Here is a 21,192-nt window from a genome sequence, read left to right as displayed (position 1 = left end):
AAACGGGGCTTTTTTTTTCTTTTGCCGGCTGGCGGATGCGCAGCTACGCAGCTGCAGCGCTAAGCAGCGGCAGCAGAAAGCCTATGTGCACATTTAAAGTGCCCAAGCCCCTTTAAAACTTTCCCCCCCGCTCTGCCCAAGAACAATGGTGGTCTCCTGCCAGCTGGTGATCAGCTGGTGTTGGCATCCTTGTCCTCTTGCACTTTGCCAGTGTCACCAGCATCATGGATGCCTCCTCTCCTTTGGTCCCCGCGCTCTTGCTGAATCTGCAATGCACAGCCACAGCTGTCGTTGCTGCCACCGCTGTCCCCCTGCCATCCCCCAGCACCTCCCTTGTATATATGTAAATATTTACAGTTTTAGCGGTTTTTATTGTTAGGTGAAAATGGCACAGGAATGTGTGTAGGGGCTCACTTTAAAGTCCAAACTTTCCAAGCAGCGCATGCGTACATGTTGCTCTAGGGTTAGGGTTAGGGTTAGGGTTAGGGTTACGAGTCTTAAAATGCGCTGCAGCTGTGCTGCAGCTTCCACACCTGCATGGTAGCTGACGCTGCAATTAAAGCCTGACTGCAAACTGCGCACGTTCCAGGACCCCGACTCATTATGCGACGCAGCAGACACGGAGCTTTTAAATGGGCAACTTAAATTAGCAGCGTAGCAATTCTGGCGTACCGGTGCAGCAGCTTACAGACGCAGCTGCGCAGCTGCGCATCAAACGGAAAAGAAGCGGAGAAAAGCAGCACCTTTTTAATGCCGCTTCTTCCCGCTTGGGGCGTGCGGGGGGCGTGTTCATGGCGGCATTCAGGTAAGGCCCGTCTGAAGGCTCTACCTTCATGACGTCATGAATACACCCCTTTTTGCCCGTCTGTATCCCGCCATTGTGTCTTTCCTTCAGGGATCTTAAAGTGGGATACATGGTTCTCCCCGCCAAAATTTTACGCACCCAGGAACTGTGATGCAGGTTAGGCTGAGAGATGTTGAACCAAGGCCACTAATTGAGCTTCATGGCTGGGTGAGAATCTCAACCCGTGTCTCCAGTCCTAGTGTAACCATTTTAAGGACTACCTTAGCATTTCCTGCCCAAAACTAAGATTAAAGTTGTGAATCCCAGCATGTCTAATAATGGAAATAAGCAGACGTGTGACTTGGTTAAGGCTAAACTTACCTGCTTTAACTTCTGGCTTGTGTTAGCGCTTCAGGCTGCAGTGTTCCCAACACCCATTTGCCTCATAATGCATCCCAAATTTCCTCTCTGTGTAGTCTTCAGAAGTAATATTTATTATCTTCTGTACATTTACATTGTTGTGCTGGCCAGTTATATTAATGGGACATATTTCTATATAATGTAGTGAATGTGACTGTTTCCAAAAATAAGAGATAGAAATATTTTACTGGCTCATACCTAAATGATTCTTAATTGACAGAATGTCAGTTACATTAAGTCAAAACCCAATGATAAATTCTTAATAAATTCCCACTGATTTCATTGAAAAACATACATGTGAAATACTTTCCTTTAGTGGGATATTCTCCTAAGACATTGATGTGAAGAATTTACGACAACCTGCATTATTCACAAATTTTGCTGTGAATAAGTTGAAGCCTCTCTATATAAAGAGTTACACTGATCAGCAAAGGTGTCATAGGTGAAATGTTGCCACAATATAGCAAGAGGTATATACTTCAGATTTTTGTGTTTGTGTGATGGATATGTGTGGTGTTTAAGTGATTTGATGACCACAGAAGTTGAAAAATGCGATCTGTTAAATTTCAGATGTAGACATATTAAAAAGAAAAATGCTAATATGTAAAAAATATATTGTAGTGTACTGTTGCTGCCTTGAGTCCCTATATTAGGGGAAAGGCGGGATATAAGAAAATAAAATATACTACTACTACTACTACTACTAATAATAATAATAATAATAATAATGTAGATAAGACAACAACATATGATTTCCCACCTGTATATTTTGATGCAGATTGCAAAGAATTAGTATTTTTTCTATACTCCAAATAGTTTAATGGAATCTATATGAATAAAGGTATCCAATCGAATTGAGAAGTACTTTTTTATTTTCTCTAAGCTTGAGTTTATATCCTTGGAAAAAATACAGGAAACACAGGCAGAGAAGACATAAAGAAAAATCTTAGCTAAAAGTTGTATATTTAGGATTTGAAATAATTGTTTATATTCTTAATCTCTTATATGAATGTGACAAATTTTTGGTAAATCATATTAAAAAAACAGTATGAGCATTGTGATAATATATGTATGATGCTCAAATGCACCTACCAAACTAGCCCAGTTCACCAGTGTTTGATGTGGCATCATAGGTGAATGGGAAAAACATTAATACATTTTTATGATAGGTCACTACAACATCAGGTACCAAGCATAATTACAGTATGTTTATCTTCTCATGTACAGTGCCTCATCATAAAAAGCATCACTGTTTCTTCCATTCTCTTAGGAATAGATTACAAATCACAGTGGGTGTATTTAATTTATATCCTTGAACACTAGATGGTACTATAATCATCTGGATGGAAATACATGACTTTGACTCTCTTTAGACTAATAACGAGTTTAATGCAACTAAATATATTGATCCTTTTAATATTAGTAATTTACTTCAGAAATCGGTCAAGCAGCTGCTGCTTCTACCCTACTCCATCCCCTTTTCCTATTTCTAAGTTCATCTAGTCTTACATGTTCCTTTTCATTTTACTCAGAAGTAAAAGCAAAATTCCCTTATTTACAGTAGTTAAAATTGTGGTGGATCAGAGCCCAATAAATAAAGGCATGCTGTTAAATAAGAATGCAGTGTTTGGCATTCTTATTTAACAGCATGCCTTTATTTATTGGGCTCTGATCCACCACAATTTTAACTACTGTAAATAAGGGAATTTTGCTTATACTTCTGAGTAAAATATAAAAGAACATGTAAGACTAGCAGTATGTTAATAAAACTGTACTTGCTAATGCTGTCTGAGATTTTACCAAATAGACTTGCTATAATTTCTGCTACAGGCTCCAGTACTGCTGTATTCTGGGAGAAGTCATTGGAAATCTCCCACATACATCACAATTTCGTGGCTTTTAGGGTTCATTTTGGACAACATAATACACCAGATAAGGTCCAGCTTTTTGACCATGCCATCAATAGTAAGCACAGTTTTTTTCAGGGGGGGGGGAAGCAACCCAGAACTCATGGACTCTTGACTATAAAGCTCTGTTCAAATAAATTTCCTGAGAAAATTAGCTTTAACAGATGAAAACTGCTTAGATGTTTCAGTGATCACCCTGTGATTAAATATTTAGGGAAAGTATGAGCAACATCTAGTCCTCTAGAAATGGTTACATTTCACATCATGTCTCACTCCTGGCTACACAAGCTAGGTATGATGAAGCTTTCAGTTCAACAACATCTAGATAACCACATATTGCCTACTCTGCCCTATATTAAAAGAATCTATAGAGCATTGCTTTAGGCTGAAGCCTGTGATGTTCCTGTTTCTGGTAGCTGGCATAGGAAGAAATACACTGAAAGCCTTCATTCATTGAATGATCCTATCAGCTCCAAGTAGCTGCTAAAACATGACTTTATGGATTTTCACATCTCAGTCAAAAACAAGCAAGTGATATACAAGCATGGTGACATCATTGTTGTTCAGTACAATTCTACCAGTGTAGACAAACCACATGCTTCCATTGTGATGAGAAGATGATTAGAATCTCCTTCTCTCTGTTGATGTCAGAGCAGTCCTGAACTGGCTTTCTTTGATTGCTTAGAGGAATCAAAGTCACCCAGTGGCTTTCCATAGACAAGCAAGGATTCAAATCCTGATCTCCAGAGTCATAGTCCAATGATCAGACCACTACACCACATAGCTATTGTAAATCAAGGGATTTGTCTCTACTGTAAACCTCCTAATTAACTGCAGAAACATGATTGAACTCATAATAATAGATGGTAGAAGTAACAAACATTACAGTGTGTAGTAGTCATTATAGTAGTTTCCTTTATTATCATGTAGTAAAGTATTACATTGCTGGTTAATTTTGATGTAAAAATAATTTGAACAAAAACTTAAGATGAGAAGCACTGTTCTGCCATTGCTACTGTTGCCCAATTACCATATAAAGTCAAATTCATGTGTAAGTCAAGGGTAGGGTTTGGGGCCAAAATTATGGATTTTGATATGGCCCGTGGATAAGGAAAAAACCTAGGGGCAAAACCTAGGGGCATGTAACAAAGGGTCTAAAGGATGGAACAAAGGAAAACAATTCCAAAGAACTTACAAAATGCCAGCTGGCATAATAACTCAGGGTGTTTTGGTCAATTTTTTTACTAAAATTTCTAGACTTATACATGAGTATATACCGTATTTTCAAGGGTAGCCTTAGGATTTGAGAATGTACAGTAACTATATGTCTTTGTACATGCTATTGCTATTTGTGACATCAGGAAATCTTTGCATTCTGGATATCCATTGTCTGTAAAGCAGTTTTCCTAGTCAGCATTGTTGCTGCTCCAGCAGTAGCATCTCCATCTAGTCTCCAAACTCACTTTATCCAAGTTGAAAAAAATCCCAGTAATTATGTGCAGTTCTCCTTCTACCCAGATGACAGCCACTGTAATTTCTTCAAGATTATATCACAAGCCCCCCCCTTTCACTTTTTCACAGCCATCAGACATTGTTAAGCACTCTGATCCTTGCTTCTGCAAGTCCTAATAAGGTATGCTAATAGACAATGTCAAAAGCAAAGAGCTCCAAAAAGATGGTACCATGACCCATTCCTAAAGGCAAAACTGCAAGAACAGTGTCTTGTCTAATGCAATGATGAAAACAAGGGAAAAAAGAGCTTGGAGGGAGTGTATCATTTATGAGTCCCATGTGCTGGTTAGTGACATGTTGTCTGACATGAAAACAAGGTGGAAACGAGCTTAGGAGCAATTTATCATCTATGAGTCCCTTGTGTTGGTTAGTGACATGTTCTGTTGTCTGACCTGAAACTAATTGAAGGGATGTTGATGCCTTTAACAGTATAGATATACTTGAGCTAACAAAGTAGATGCATTCCTGTACATTACTTCTTTAACAGAAAATTTGCTAACAGAGCCAGAAATAATATGGAAAGAACAGGCATATATGGAAAGAATGGGGTAGAGCAACTCAATCTGTTGCAGGAAATTTTATATTCAAAACTAACAGTATGCATGCATGAAAGGAAGCAACCAAGTTAGTGAAGCCTTGCATAAGTAAAGAAAAATAGTCTGAACCTTCTACAAAACACTGGAAGGCTTCTTACAAAATGCAGTTATATCTTCCTTCCCTTTTTCTTTTTACCACAAAGTATTCCACTGTAGCACTCAAAGGTTTGAAAGTTCCCCAAGGGTTCTGTTGGAGGACCCAGGCTGTGAGCTGCTGAAAACCTGAGCACAAAAGTTTAACCTGTACTTTACTGAGATGGGAGGTAGTTTGGGGAATCCTTAATACTCCTCTCTCTCTCTCTCTCTCTCTCTCTCTCTCTCTCTCTTTCTTTCTTTCTTTGTTTCTTTCTCCAGGAGTAAAGTCTACACTACAGATATGTTTTGTTCCAGTATGCCTTTGCTAGCAACACCCACAGACTCAGTCTCCTATCTGATCTGTCGCTAGATATGGGGGATTGATTCATGACTACTGTTTTAATCCTGGTGGGTGGGATCCCCTAGGCTACCACTACTAGGATGCTGTTCCTTTCCACTGAGAGTAAAAAACACTGCTTCTAGCCATGTATGCCCCAAAGCCTTTTGTATAGAGCAGCAGTTCCCAACCTTTGTTGGGCCATGCCACGCCCCCTTGTGGCTGCAAGTCCTGCCCAGCACCCCACATGATTGGTTGGGAGGCCAGGAAGGGGCGGGATTTCCGGTCACCTACAAGTCCGTGTGGCCTTTGTGGATGGCCGTCCTTCCCCTTCCCGGCCTCCCAACCAATCAAGGAGGCCACTGGCTGGAAGAAGGGGTAGGACTTCGCCTCGTCCTCCTCTTCCTCACCCCTCCTCCTCCAGCACTGGCCAGGCCTCCTCTGGCCTGCCACCACGCTGGGCTTCTGCCACCATCGCAATAGCAGTGGTGGCGGCAGCAGCCCTGTGCAGTGACAGCGACCACATGAGGAAGGAGAAGGAGAAGGGGGAGGCGGCCGCGAGGAGGCATGGAATACATCAACAGGCAACTTGAAGGCACAGGCAGCTCATCTTCAGCTCCATGTATCCCCTGGGTGCATGCTGGGCACGGAAATTGATAGCAAGTGTGAACTACAAGTACTATGAGACCCTGTGTCTGTCAAGTGTGAAAACACAAAACATGTTTTATGTTACATCCCAGTACAATATACTTCAGTGGGGTGGTTCATTCATATAATATTGCTTGTGTGAGTACATGTATGAATCTTCTGCTGAGGTGAAATAGAAAAGCAGTATGGTAGTGCCAGCTAAGATGGGCTAAGTTTCTCTTCTCCCCAAGTTCTTGAAAAAGATTTTTATGTTGTAGTAGTCCTAGTGAGAGTCCCCCCTTTCTTCTCTTCTCTCCCTCACCCGTAGCACTTTAAAACCAGAGATCCTTGGTTCATTCCCTATGTTCTCCATGAATTGTCATTTCTTATCAAGAGAAAAATCATAGTGTTTCAGAAGTAATTTTATGAAAAGTGGAAACCCCATGGAATATACATTTTTAGTTTGTTGAATACATCTTTTGTCTGCATAATTATTAGGGCAGGCAAATAACATGATTTGTACTTTGTGTGGACAAGTTCCAAAATACATGGTTCTGAGAACCATGAAAGTGCAAATGTGCAATGCAGGTATTAAACACAGTGTAACACAATTATTTAAAAGGGTTTTGTATAAGTTTTATTCATTTGTTACTGTACTTTCCATTTCTTACTGGAAACTCTTACACAGAAGTGTTAAGAAGTGATAGCTTGAGCTTGGGTGAGGATTGTTACTGTCTAATAAAAACGACAGTGTTGATCTGGCTGGTGAACAAAATCTCAGTAAAATTGAGTTTTAGTCAGCTCAAACCTAGATCAACTCAAAATGAATGGCAGGTTTTTTTTTAATTCAGATACATAATTGGCAAGAGGACAATCAGTCACAGAAAGGTTGGAATGCTCATTCCAAATGGCTGGGCCTCATCAGGAAGTTGTTTATTTCCTGTGCATTTTGAGGTCATATTTGTTGTGCTGTTTTCTCCCTGCTATTTCAGCTGTTAAAAATAAATTGTATTTAAATGTAAAAAAGACCTTTTCTATGACATAGTTCTTCTTCAGCTGCCTTCAGTGTTGTCTAGTGACTCCTAGACTAGGGACAATGCTAAGACTTTACCTAGAATTACACTACACATGTACTCTGAATTTCCCATATCCTGGTTCAAATATTGATCACTATAATAGAGACTATAGTCAAGAGATCAGAAGAAGTCTAGGATTGGGAAAGGCAGCTATGAAAGATCTGGACAAGATCATAAAAGTGTAAAAACATATCTCTGCACACTGAGGTGAGGATAGTTCAAGCCATTGTATTCACCATCATGTACAGATGTGAGAGCTGTACAGTGAAAAAAGCTGATGGAAACAAAGTAAACTCATTTGAGATGTGGAGCTGGGGAAAAGTACTGAAAATACAGTGGACAGCGAAGAAGACAAACAAATGACAAACAGATCAAGCCAGAACTCTTCTCTGGAAGCCAAGATGACTAAATTGAGACTTTTGTACTTTGGCCACATCATGAGGAAAAATGAATCATTAGAAAAGATAATGATGGTAGGAAAGGTGGAAGGCAGTAGAAAGAGGAAGACCATATGCCAGATGGTTAGACCTGAGCAGAGAGGGTGAGGACAAGGGGACTTGGAGATCTCTCATCCACAGAATCTCTATGAGTCAAAGATAAGTCCACTTTTGGAGCTACCCACATTTCATACACACTACTTCTAGAATAACTACATTGTATGGTATCAAACTGAAGTATTAATTAAGCAATTTAAAATACATTCACTGTATCCATTCATAATGCATATATTTACCAGTGTTAGGCATATATACAGTCAGCCCTTCTTTTACAGGGATTTTCTATACACAGATTCAAACATCCACGGTTTGAAAATGTTAAAAAAAAAAGTATAAATTTCAAATATCAAACCTTGAGTTTCTATTTTTTATAAGGGACACCATTTTGCTATGTCATTATATTTAATGGGACTTGAGCATACATAGGATTGCCATAATGGAGGACCTCCAAACCGGGACAAATGTAGGACAAGGTTTGAAAATGTAGGACATTTTTAAAAAAAAAATTTCCTGGCTAGGAAATTAAAAAAAAAGTCCTAGATTTTTAAACCTTGTCCTCCTCCTCCTCCTCCCGGCCTGGGAGGGAGCCTAGGCCTGCTCCCAGGCCGGGAAAGAGGCAGAGGCTGTTCCTCATCGCGGCGATCGCCGCGGAGGGAAGCGGCCTCCTCCTCCTCCCGGTCTGGGAGGAAGCCTCAGCAGGCTCCCAGGCCGGGAAAGAGGCAGGGGCCGCTCCTCATCGCGGTGATCGCCGCGGTGGGAAACAGCCTCCTCCTCCTCCCTGGCCTCGCGCAGGCCTTGGAGGATCCCGCGGCCGGAGCTCCGACCGTGGAGCCGCCTCGAAGGCCTCGCTGGGGCCTGGGAGGGAGTGTCTCCGCAGCTGGAGCTCCAACCGCAGAGAGCCTTCCCAGGCCTCAGCAAGGCCTTGGAGCCGCCGCGGGGGCTGAGGTGGCCGCGGTGGGCGGGGCCGTCCTGGTTTGGGTGCCAAACCGGACCGGGACCGGGTTGGCACCGCCCAAACCGGGATTGTCCCGCCCCCCGGCGGGATATGGCAACCCTAAGCATACATGGATTTTGTTAACCACGGGGGATCTTGGAACCAAACCCCAGCATATAACAAAGGTCCACTGTACATTTATTATAAGAGAATAGCTGGGAATCTGTGGCAGCCAGAATTCATCGGAACATTATGCTGTATACCTCAAACTTTGACGGTATTCAGATCATAGAAATTCCTAAAAGAAATAAAAGCAGGGCCAACCTTAACTTTCTAGAGATTAATAGTCAATGCCTCAAAATGTGACTACTTTTAGATGTTACCCAAGCTGCAGTTCCCTGTTTAAAGTCATAATTACAAATATGGGGGCTGCATAGAAGCAAAGAAAGGTTTCCTTACTTTTTGGGGAATGGTGATAAATGCCTCCAGATTTGACAGAGTGTTTATGTTGTTGTCCATATTCCAGAGGTCAAGTACAAATTGGTTTTTTTAGGGGGCAGGGCTTTCTAGAAGCAAAAAGGAGGGCTTGCTATAACTCACTAGTGAACACTTTGTAATTTGCCAGAATGTTTTATTGTCATATCCAGTTTCAAGTTGAAATTCCAAGTGGGGGGGGGGGGAGGATCCAGAGGCAAAAGGAGGGAAAGGCTTCTCATTGCTCATCAGGAATAATTTTTAAAGAGGTAGACAACAAGAAGGAACTCTCTGAGGCACTGCTACTAAAATTCATGAACAAGGGGAAAGGGTGGGAAAATGAGATGGGAAACAAACTGCTGCAAAGATTCTTGGTATTAAAGAAGAGCAGGAAAATGAGAGATGACCCCCTAAGATACACTGCTCATAATACTCCTGAGGTAAGAAAGAGAAGGGGGTGGGAAAACAGGAGGCCTATTTGATCCCTTTTGACAGCACAAGGATTGGGGTATCGCTCAGTGATTTCAGCTAATCAGCCGTAAAAAGCATTTGCATGACTTTGCATAACATCATGCTGTCTTTGTATAAATGGGAAATAAAACACTTAAATGAGACAAACAACAATGATTTTAAGTGAAGATTTCTTTTAGAGCTGTAGTTTGTTGTCACATGCTCTCATCCTCAGAGGAAGGCAATTGCAAATCATATTTGTATAAATCTTACCAAGAAAACCCCATGATAGGTTTGTCTTAGGGTCACCATCAGGAACTACCTGAAGGCACACAATAGCAACAGAAGTTTTTAAGGTTTTAACAAACCTTAAAATTTAAATAGCACAGCATTCCCAGCCCTTATCAATTTGCAAAGGCCTGCCAGCACAAGAATGTCTTTATCTAGTAGAAATGAAAACTGCCAGAAATTATTTCAGAGCAACACAGCCGCCTACCTGTTTGAACTCTCTGTAGTGTTGCTAGATGGATTGTCCTCCTCAGGGTTGTTACTCAGAGTTTATCACTGCACCACTGTTCATGTCTGCTAACTATAGGCAAGGATAAGTCTTAAAACTGCTAATAATTTTAGTTATGAGATTCAGGGACCATATGATACAAAATACCAGTTCTGCAAGAGTGTGGGGGGAGGAGGCGGAAAAAGAGAAATATCACCTTCTTATCCTGCTTTTGGGGTTCCCAGAACTACTATGTTGGCCACTGTGGGAAGTAGGGCACTTGATGGTCTTTTGGTCTAACCCAGCAGGGCTGGCTGGTCTTAAGTTATTAACATTCCTTGTCTGAGAAAGAAACTGATAGGATTGACATCAGTACCTATACAGTCAAATGTTATGTGGCATAAAGAAGTTGACGCCTGCCCTCCTCCATGTATCATTGTGTATGCATATAAAACATCATAATACAGGTTAATGGATGTGTTCTTGGACATTATTTTTTTAACTGAAAATTTGGTGGCAGAAGCAGAAATAGCATGGAAAAAAGGAGAGCAGTTCTATATGTTTCCACAGGTGTTTTATTGAATACTAACAATATACACATATGGAATGAAATAACAAGGTCAGATGAGCCTTGCATAAGTAAACAAAAACATTGTGAACCTCCTGAAGACACTTTAAAGCTTCTTCCAGAATGCATCCTCCAGCCTCCACTAAGATTTGGATTTTGGTGACCAAACTTATAGATCTGTGCTTTTTAACATGCTATGAGTAGCTAGTGAGTCAGTGCTATCTGCATTTCCTCTTTCTCTGTTTTGCATTTCATGCATACTCAGTAAGGGATTCTGTAGACAGCTACTGTTTATCTTGCCTGATTTAGGCAAGCACATATAGCTACAGTAGGATTAGTAGGATTAGCAGACACGCTGCTGTAATCTGGTACCCAAACCTTTTCCTTCATCCCTTCTTTACCATCCTCCCAATGTCAATGCTGTTAGATAACTTACAGCTAGAGAGAGGATAAAGAGGAAAAGAGGGTTGGGTAACAGGAGTACTTGGAACTAATGGAAGATATATTTTAAACAGGAATGTTGACTCTTTGGTTGTTTTCTCATGTTAAAGGTAAACTTTGACATGTCTGATTGTAGGGAATGGTGCTCATCTCTGTTACTAAGCCAAGGGAACCAGCATTGTCAAAGATGACTCCTATTACTTGGCATCATTCATGCACACACAAAAAAAGAAAAGCATGTCTAGTAATATTATTTTAGAGGGAAATTTAAACAGAATTTATGTTTTTTGTGGGGTTTTTGGGCTATGTGGCCATGTTCTAGAAGATTTTCTTCTTGACGTTTCGCCAGCATCTGTGGCTGGCATCTTCAGAGGTTCGATATTCTGCCTATGTGGTTGTAGTATATAGTGAGAATACTTCATGAAATACAATCATTTTACTCTATTTTATAGTTAAGTGATGTTGTCTGCCCAGGGTAGTTTAAACACTGAACAGGATAGAGATTTTTCAATTTTAAAAAAACAAAGAAAGAGAATGATATTAACAATAATGCTAGATCAAGCTAATAATAGGCTATTTTCAATGTTATTGGTTTGGAAGAGTAATTAAATCTTTATGACAGAAATTATTGTTTTTCATTTATTCAAAGTATTTGTTAGCATTTATTTATTTTTTGTACTTGATGGCTCCAAAGGGATTTTAAAGCATTCTTAAAACAGACTAAGAGCAATTCTTAATTTTAAAAATCAAAGGCGTTTATCCAAATAAAGATTAATTTACACACGGTTGTCCACTGTTGTCCCACTATACATCCATTGCCATCTCTTCCTCCAGTTTAAATTTGTAAATGGTTGCTTTTGAAAAGTTAAAATTTACTGAATTGGTGGTTTCTTCTGTGAAGACACATTGGTGCTAGGATGCCTTGTTCCAATAAAACTGTGTTTCATGAGTAATAAATATGTCTTTTTAACCAGACAGGTCTCTATTGTAAAATCAGTAGTATCTAGATCCAGTTCGTGTCTCTGATGTGGCCTCTAGTCTACAAAAGCTTATGTCTTTAAAAATTGGTTAGTGTTTGAGATATAGATGGAGCACACCTAAGAGCCCGCATGACTGCACCAACCGTTGTTGCGCTTCTCCGGAGCTCTGGAAATGCTCCAGAAGTGCTATTGCAGCTTTGGGGCTGTTTGGAGTGATTGTCCTGCAGCGCTGGGAATTCCTAAAGCTTCATTAAGGAAAGATGTTTTAAAAAATCATAGGGTGGGAACCTAAAGAGAAGGCCATGGACTGGAACTTGACCATTTGTGGTTTCTACCTCCAACAAAGGTAGAACATTTTTTTTCCTTTAAAAATCGGACTACATTTGGCATGTTTTACCAAAGCAGCAGCTAAAAAATGTTTCCTAATACAAAAACATGGAAGACTTCTTTAGAGATTCAGTGTTCTCTGAACTAACAAAGGTGCTTATAGCTTCACATAGGACCCAGACAACTTGGATCTCAAGAGGAGCATCTGTTTTTTTGTCCTGCTAAAAACTTAATTGTTTTTCATTTCCTGGAGAAACCACATAGCCAGAAGGAGGAGGAGTCTGTCTGCATAAAAGTCCCTCCAATACCACCTGAGAACAGCCATATCTTGGCAAAATGCAAGCTAGTAACTAACATCGTTCCCCCCCCCCCGCCCATGATTTTTGACATCTTTGCCTGATGAAGAAGCCTGTGAAGCTTCAAAAGCTTGTAGCATGTAGGTTGTGCATTTTTTGGATTTTATTGTTGTTTTGATTATGAATTGATAGCTGATTTACGTATGCTTCATTTCATTTATAAACTGTCTCCTGTTCTCTGACAGGCTTTCACAGAGGAGAGCATCTGATGTTAGATAATTGGTCTATTTGATTATAAAATTTAAAGCAAAGAGGTTATGTGCTGAACAGTCATCCGTCTTGTTTCTTTTCAAGTGCATCCCCATAGTACCAGACCAATTTATAGTCACTAGTCATCTTAGTTCCCCAAGCCACCACCAATGTTTTGTAGCGTGCCTTCTGCCGGAAATCTCAGCATGGTGGCGCATAAATATTTTTGCTCATTAGTCATTCCTTATGTGCAGTTTCAAACACAGAATGAAAAACAAACTGTAATTTCATTGACTCTTTCTGTAATAACACATAAAAACACATTGCATTAGGCCTCCCTGGGAATGATGAAGTACCAAAAGAGAAGCTCAGATTGTACATAGAGGACCAAGGCAAGGTAGAGAGGGTCTTTGCCAGAAAAATAAGAAAAGTGAGGGTATATGAAGGGTCAGTTACAAAAAAGTACAACTTTTGTCGTTGTATAACATGTCCATTTCAGAGCTTTGATACGGGTGTGCCAGTTCCCATCTCCTTTCTAGCTGATTGTCAGAACTGAGACTTAAGAGTTTAAATAGAACTATGTATACATGTAAATGTGACCTAAGGTAACACATTTCATTTATAGATTATGTTTCAGAAACATTTACTATAGTTACGTCATTATCTGCGTGAATTTATAATAATTATATACTTTTTACTCTTCCAGAATCGGATGGAGGAAAGCAAAGCACTATTTAGGACAATTATTACATATCCTTGGTTCCAGAATTCTTCAGTCATTCTGTTCTTAAATAAGAAAGATCTTCTAGAGGAAAAAATAATGTATTCTCATCTAGTTGACTATTTCCCAGAATATGATGGTAAGAAACATCCTTTAATAAGTTCTCATACTATAGCGAGAAGATTACACTTCAGGGCTGACAGAAATTTCTCTCTCTCTCTCTCTCTCTCTCTCACACACACACACACACAGAGAGAGAGAGAGAGAGAGAGAGAGAGAGAGAGAGAGAACACACACTTCTGCTCTGCCACCCTAGTATTTGCTTTTGCCTTATACAATAAGGCTTCCAATTAAATGGTGCTTACTGTATTGTTAAGCATCTGTCCTTGACATCAGATGGTCGTTTGGTAACCAAAGAAACAAGTCCTGAAGACTGCTGTTTTACTTCTTTCATTCATCTGGATTAGGATTGCCATAATTGTCCACTAAAACCTAGGACAAATGTAGGACAAAATCTAGACCAAACTGTAGGACACCTGCAGGACAAAACTCGGCCCAAAATGTAGGACATTTAAGAAAAATGGAGGACCTTTAGTGTCCTACATTTTGGACTGAGTTTTGTCCTGCAGTTGTACAGGATAAGGTTTAGAATGGAGGACTGTCACAATAACCATTCCAGTGTGTCAGGGACATTGTGGGTCAGGGCTGGAAGCTTTTCTTTTTGGTGCTAATGAGGATTGATTAGAGCTTGCAGATAGCAGTGTTATCTGCAATGGAGTAGAAGTGTTTGGAGATTGGTTTGTTTTTTTACAAAAGTGTAAAGTGGAACTGTACTATATTATATTACTACTATTAGAAGTAGTAGTAGAAGTAACAACTATAACAATTCAAATAATCATAGATTGGATCACAAAAGCAGTCTCAAATGGTGACACAACTTGGAACATGTCACATTATCCGACAATACTGATTCCTATATTCTTGGATAGAATCCAAATCATTGATGGTTCAAAAACCCAATGCCTAGATCTGATAGATTGAAACTGAGATACAACTACAGTTAGCCCTCCACTTTTTCAGATTTCACTTTTGTGCCTAAAGGGGTGTTAACCCGGTCTAAAAAGACCAGCCGTTTGCTGCAGCAACAGCCAGCGGACAGAACAGCCCCCCCATCACTACTGCTGTAAAGACCCCTGTTGCAGACTGTGCCATCAAATGGGAGTTCCTGGCCAAATGAGTGTAGCTTGGTGTCCCATTTACACCCTTATGAGCCACAATTTGGGGGGGGGGGGGGTCTTCTGAGCAGATGCCATGGCAGAAGCAGGTATGGGACATGCAGCGGTAGCAGTTCCATACCATGCTGGCAAGAGGGCATGTAAACACCTGCCCATCTCCACACTGCCCATCCTGCTATCCTGCTTGCCTGTGTAGGGCATAAGAGACTGAAAATGATGCTTGTAAGGCAGCATTAGAGGAGGTGACAAGCCCAACCAACTGCTTGCTAAGTTAAACTTTTTTTCTCCCTCCTATAACAGGACCTCAGCGGGATGCACAGGCAGCAAGAGAGTTCATCTTGAAGATGTTTGTTGACCTGAATCCAGAGAGTGAAAAAATTATCTACTCCCACTTCACATGTGCCACAGATACGGAGAATATCCGTTTCGTCTTTGCTGCAGTCAAGGACACTATCCTACAGTTAAACCTGAAGGAATACAACTTGGTCTAACTGTGCCTCTTAGGTCTCCACCCAACCCCACCCCAGTTTGGGTAATTGAAGATATTCAAGAGGGACTGTATTATCTGTGAAAATGATCCACATAATACTAATTTATTGCTGGCCTGGACTCTGTTAAAGTTCACAGAGTTTATAGTAAATATTATGATTTTATTTAAACTTTACAAGAGGAAAAATGAAAGATGCTGAACTACATTCACAGCACATTTCCTCATTTTTTTAGTCAAAACCTTGTGACTCAATGTGTTTTAAATCCTCAGTTGTGCACTCACAAACAATAGGCTTGGGGTTTTGTTCTGGTTTTGTTTGGGGGTTTTAGGTTACTGAAGCCTAATTGTTCCTTTTGTTGTCTCTGTCCCCTTTTGGTTTTTTTTTTTTAAAGGTACAAATGGCCTTTCTCCCACGTCTTGTTCCTTGGTTTCCTCTATAGTATTCTGGTCATGAAAAAAATGTGTCACTTAGAATTTAAGCCATCAATTTGTCTGATTTTTTTCATTAACTACTTTTTTAAGGATTAAGCCTATTGATACTCTTATTTTTATTTTTTTATTTTTAGTTTTTGGCAGAGATGTCAAAATGCATCTGCTTTTTGGTACTGTCTTTGCACTGAAGGCTGGGAGTGTTGTTCAGTGGGAATATTAACTGTAGCAGTGTTAAATGGATTTTACCTTTAATTGTATCATGGAAGCTCAGCAAACTGCAAGAACACAACAACAAACTACTAAGACACAAAAGCAATTCATGAAGTAGGATAGCTTTTTGGTTTGTTCTTTTTTTTAGTTGCCACGTGCCATTACATTTTCTTCTTTTTCAGACTCATATTACTTTTCTTTCTTTTCTTTTTTTCCCTTTCTTTTTGTTTTTGTTTTCCTAATCACAGATGCCAAACAAATGTCATGGACACTACAATAACCTGGAATTGTTATTATTGTTATTATTATTTTAATTAACCAGACTGGCTAGATTTCTCACTGCAGTTTCAGACCTATTTTATTGTCTACAAAGTTTCATGTTGCCAAATGTGGCTTTTCTTTTATAAAAGCATTAACTTTGAAATGTAAGATAACTGATTTAAAATGCCAAGTTAACTGATTGAGAGTCTGTTCCAAACAACTGCCAAATGTTTAAGAAGGAGATTTCAGTTCCCTCTGTTCCCTCTTTGAATTAGGAAGCGTTCCATTTTCAGGGCCACCTCTCTCCAGACAAAAGAAATAGTAATGTGAGTGAAAACATTATTTGGTGCTATATATACACATGCATACAGTGTATTAATTCAAACTGAGTTTTATTCTTATCAAAGATGGCATAAGATTGCACAGTGGGATGGTTTCCCTTTTGTAAGGCACCTTGAACTGAAAAAAAATGAAATAGCATACGCTCAATACGGTTCCTTAATTAATGGATTTGGACATTTCTAAATGAGACCATTTCTTGAGAGTTTTTATTATTTATGAAATGGCTGAACAAACCATAATGGAAGGCTAAAGCTGCAGCCCTATGCACATTTACCTAGGAGTACATTTTATTGATCTCAGTCAGAATTCCTTCTGAGTAGACATGCATAGGATTGCACTGTTAAGTATATAACATTTTAACAATAAACTTTAAAAGAAAAAAGACTGCACATGCCTCAGTGAGCATCTCTTTTGCATCTTGGGTTGAGATAATTTTTTCAGGTTTTGTGTAAACAGTCTTGTAAATAAGATTGACATCAAGTTGCAGAACTATGTATGAGGGTCAGAGGGATCAGATACACAACTGGGTTAATCTTTATGAAATCCCAGATTCCAGCACTTCAGTTGAAACTGTTGCTTTATGACAATATTTATAGAAGACGGGACAGTAAGAAAGTTGAATAATGGGTACAGTCTACTAAGCATCGATTTCAGTGGCCCTGACATAGGATTCCCATTATCACAAACATGGATGGTACAGCAGCAGTGCTTGGTGGATAATCTTTAGTAACTACTAAGATGTCTCTCATCTTTAACCTTTTCCATTAACATTAATGAAAAGCTTGAACTGCTTTTTATTATTTTGCTCATCACAAGACATCTTGTAATTATAAATGGTTGTAGGTATAGTGCAATTATGAATGCTATAGTCATTGTACATACAAATATATATATATATATATATATATATATATATATATTATGTCAGCATCCATATTGGCTTTGTAATCATTAATTTTTGGCAGATTGAATGTGCTGTATCAATATGTATCTATGTAATTGTAATGTATGTCTTATAGATAATTCACAATTTAAATAATGTTATTTTATTTACTTTTTAAAGAGAATGTAAAGTTTTTGTCATTTTTTTCTGACTAGGTTTTTTTAAAAAAATTACAAAAATAGTTATTATAATGCAGAGTGGTACTGGCATCATGCTGTGTAAAATCATTTGAATTCACAGTGGGCTGAAAATATACATGCGTATACATACATACGCACAAACCCTGATTAGAAGTAGACTGACAGTATATACTCTGACCTTGAATTGAGTTTCTAATTCAAGCTCAAAAGTAGAACACAGTTTTATTGTAAACTTCTGGACTGCATTTGGTCAATGAAAAGAAAGGATAGGGTACCCTCTCTGGTTTTCTCACAAGCTATTACAGTGTTTTTACCACCAGGAGATGCTCTGCTGTTGCCTTAATACTTGTGTTCTATGTGGTACTCGATCTTGGGAATGATTTCAGTACCTTTCTGGATTGTTAGAAACCATGTGACTAGCAAACATCTTTTTTTCCCCCAAGCCATACCTATCTAAGTGGTGATGAGAAATGTGTCTAGCCATAAATATCCTACAGACATCAGATCCCATCTTATCTTGGAAACTAAGCCCTGGATAGTACTTGGATGTAAGACTGCCAACAAATACCAGGTGCTGGGTGTTATATTGCTGAGGCAAAGCAAACCATATGACATTCACCATAAGTTGACTTGAGAGCTCTCTCTCTCTCACTCACACACACACACAGAGGAAAAAACACTTTGGATTGGAAAGGGATCAACCCTTTTGCCATATCTCAAATGCCACATTTTACCACATGAATTTTATTTAAATGTAGGGGAAAAAAATAAATGTACAACAAATATATTGTCACATAGCTTATAAATTAGAGTATACATGATGGAAAGTTGAGATACGGAAGTTGTACTTTGTTGGAGAGACCTCGTTGAGATGGTTTTTGCAACAGTCTTCATCCATTTTTCAATGAAAATTATTGCGTAGACATTGTTGTTCCTTTAACTGTGACATACTCCAATATTTAACTTATTAGGTCCAACTGATTAATATTTGGTAAGTTTTTCCTAGCTGCCTCTGATACAAGAGAGTTAAGGTATTTTGTGTTTCACAGCTAACATAAATTGTATGCCATATAACGTCAACAGTGACACTAAAAATGGACAATGCGAGCTAAAAGGGAAACCTAAGTCTTTACTTAAAACATTATGAAATTTGTCCTGATTTTGATATAAGCAAGTACTGTCATTTGGGTCGACTAAGCTCAGGTAAGGCCTATGCTAGCATTTTATCAGGCATGTAGTATTTTATTTTCAGTTTTATTATCATTCTCCTCACAACAATTCTGTGTGATGTAGTATTGTTGTGAGAATTGGTGCCAAAATCCAAATGCTAGTCCTAGCTAGAATAGACCAATTAAATAAATTATTAGTTAATAAATCAACATTTACATAAAATCAGCTGATTCAGTGTGTCTACTCTAGTTGGGACTAGCACTTGGATTTAGGGCTAAATCTTCAAATAGTACTGGAGGATTACAAAAAAGAGAGAACAGACGTTAAAAATTATTTAGAGTGGGTGGCGTTTATATTCTGTGGCTTTTGGAAGGAAGGTTGGAAGGTTTTAAAGCTTATTAAAAAGCACTCAAAAGCTTACTTTGCATCTTGTAGTGCAGAAAGACTGTACCATTGGAGTATTCTAGATAAGATAGATACGTGAAAGAAATGTACATCATTGAACCAAGTTTTGTGTTTGAATAGGGGGCGTTTTGACATGCATCCCTTGAATCTCCAACACAGTATTACCATGTATCAAGCCTTTTTTTAAAAAAAATGATACTGTTCTCCCCACATTGTGATTCATTTGTTTTTGTTTGTTTGTTTGTTTGTTTGATAAATTGTTATTTTCTCCTATGCCTTACAGAAGTGAGTTGAGACATGAGTGCCTCTTAACAGAGAAAACAACAAAAACATAATGTATATTTGCCAACAGTTAATTGCCCTAAATAGACAAACAACAAGATGAGGTTTCTTGGAATTGTGTCTTCTTAGTGTTCTTTAGGAGTGTATTTCTCTAGAAAATTGTGCTTAGTCCATGTTATTATTATTGGGAAAACTGTTAATTCAATTTATTTAATGGGAATTCAGTTGGAAGATCTGGATGACTTTTTGCTAAGGCATATATGAAGTTTTTAAAAAGGAATCTGAAGGTGACTGATGCGCTCCAGAAGGATAACCACATAAGCAGAGTTAATTTTCTTTTTTAGCATTTTGTCAAGGTTATATGAACAGATTTTTTTTTAGTTATTTTATCATATTTTCCCATTTCAAAGTTTAACCAATGAGCAAATTTTAAAAAATTGAGAATAATAATTCAGAAATAACTGCATAGATTTGCAAAAAATAAAAAAAGTTTTAAAAACCCATGGGGAGAAGGGCTGCACAATAAGAGGTTGCTAGGGTCTTTCAGACTTTGGTTGTAAAATGCAAATGAATTTTACCCGCTGACCTTTCCCATTTGTTTTACATTCTTCACAAACGACTGAAATGATAGAAATAAAAAATGTTATATCAAACATGAAAAAGTAATAAAATCTACCCAATTAATTTATAATGCTGTGCTGCTCTTCTTGAAAAAAAAGAAGTATCTTTCCATGCCAACAACCACAATACTTTTCATGTAACTAATGCTGTGTGCTTGGAGTGACAACATGACCCACCAAAGCCCTGCCTTAGCCAAAATGTAATGATAGAATCCACTTGTAATTTTGGGATTCCATCGTGTTACCACTATCATAATATGGATTGTGTCACATATGGCTGTCTGCTCTATTATGCAGATCCAGATACCGGCTTTTGTAAATAACAGTCCTTCCAACACGCATTTATTTATACATCTTAATATGCACTAAATGTATATCTTTTCTTTGTATAGCCTTATGTTAATTCAGAGATTGCTTCATGTGATTTTCACCAAAATAAATAGACCCAAATCCAGAGTGCTGTTTCCAGTACTGTAAACCTGAGGATTATTTCAGTTTTGCCTCTTCCATTTAATGACCTAGAAATCACATTGTGCAAATAAGTCATGGATGCAAGAAAATACCAGATCATCTATTTAAAAACCAATGTTTTTCTTCTTTTGTCTCTTAAGGAATTGTTCCTTTTTAACTATTGTTATGTATGCGTCACCCAGTGGCCACTTCACAATGTGGTCCCATGTTTAATGTGCCTCTGCTCGTGCAAGTAGATGACTATTTATCTTATAGGTTCATTCTAAAGACATTTGAATGCAGTTTTTGAAATGTTTCAGGCAACATCACCCATGATTTGTAAGAACGTGTTCTCCAGAGGTAAAGAAGAACATCTTGAAACAGATTGTAAAAAACTGTAAATGCCAAGCCGGGAAGATTTAGCTGTACAGAAACATTTTCTCTC

The 21,192-nt window shown here is 38.7% G+C and overlaps 1 protein-coding gene across 1 annotated transcript in view; it reads left to right on the top strand.

Moving 5' to 3' along the window:
* LOC149286014 (guanine nucleotide-binding protein G(q) subunit alpha-like) overlaps positions 1-20,753 on the top strand; it is a 143,016-nt gene extending 122,263 nt beyond the window's left edge. The window contains exons 6-7 of the mRNA XM_089494560.1: positions 13,753-13,906; positions 15,303-20,753. Of these exons, the coding sequence (XP_089350686.1) occupies positions 13,753-13,906; positions 15,303-15,493 (345 nt within the window). The 3' untranslated portion in view covers positions 15,494-20,753. The remainder of the gene's footprint in view (positions 1-13,752; positions 13,907-15,302) is intronic.
* The last annotated feature ends 439 nt before the right edge of the window (positions 20,754-21,192 follow it).

This window comes from Sceloporus occidentalis, unplaced genomic scaffold (assembly GCF_023333645.1).
Source record: "Sceloporus occidentalis isolate IW3139 unplaced genomic scaffold, rSceOcc1.0.p SCAF_73, whole genome shotgun sequence".
NCBI classification, from domain to species: Eukaryota; Metazoa; Chordata; class Lepidosauria; order Squamata; family Phrynosomatidae; genus Sceloporus; species Sceloporus occidentalis.
This window is presented reverse-complemented; position numbering and strand designations above follow the sequence as displayed.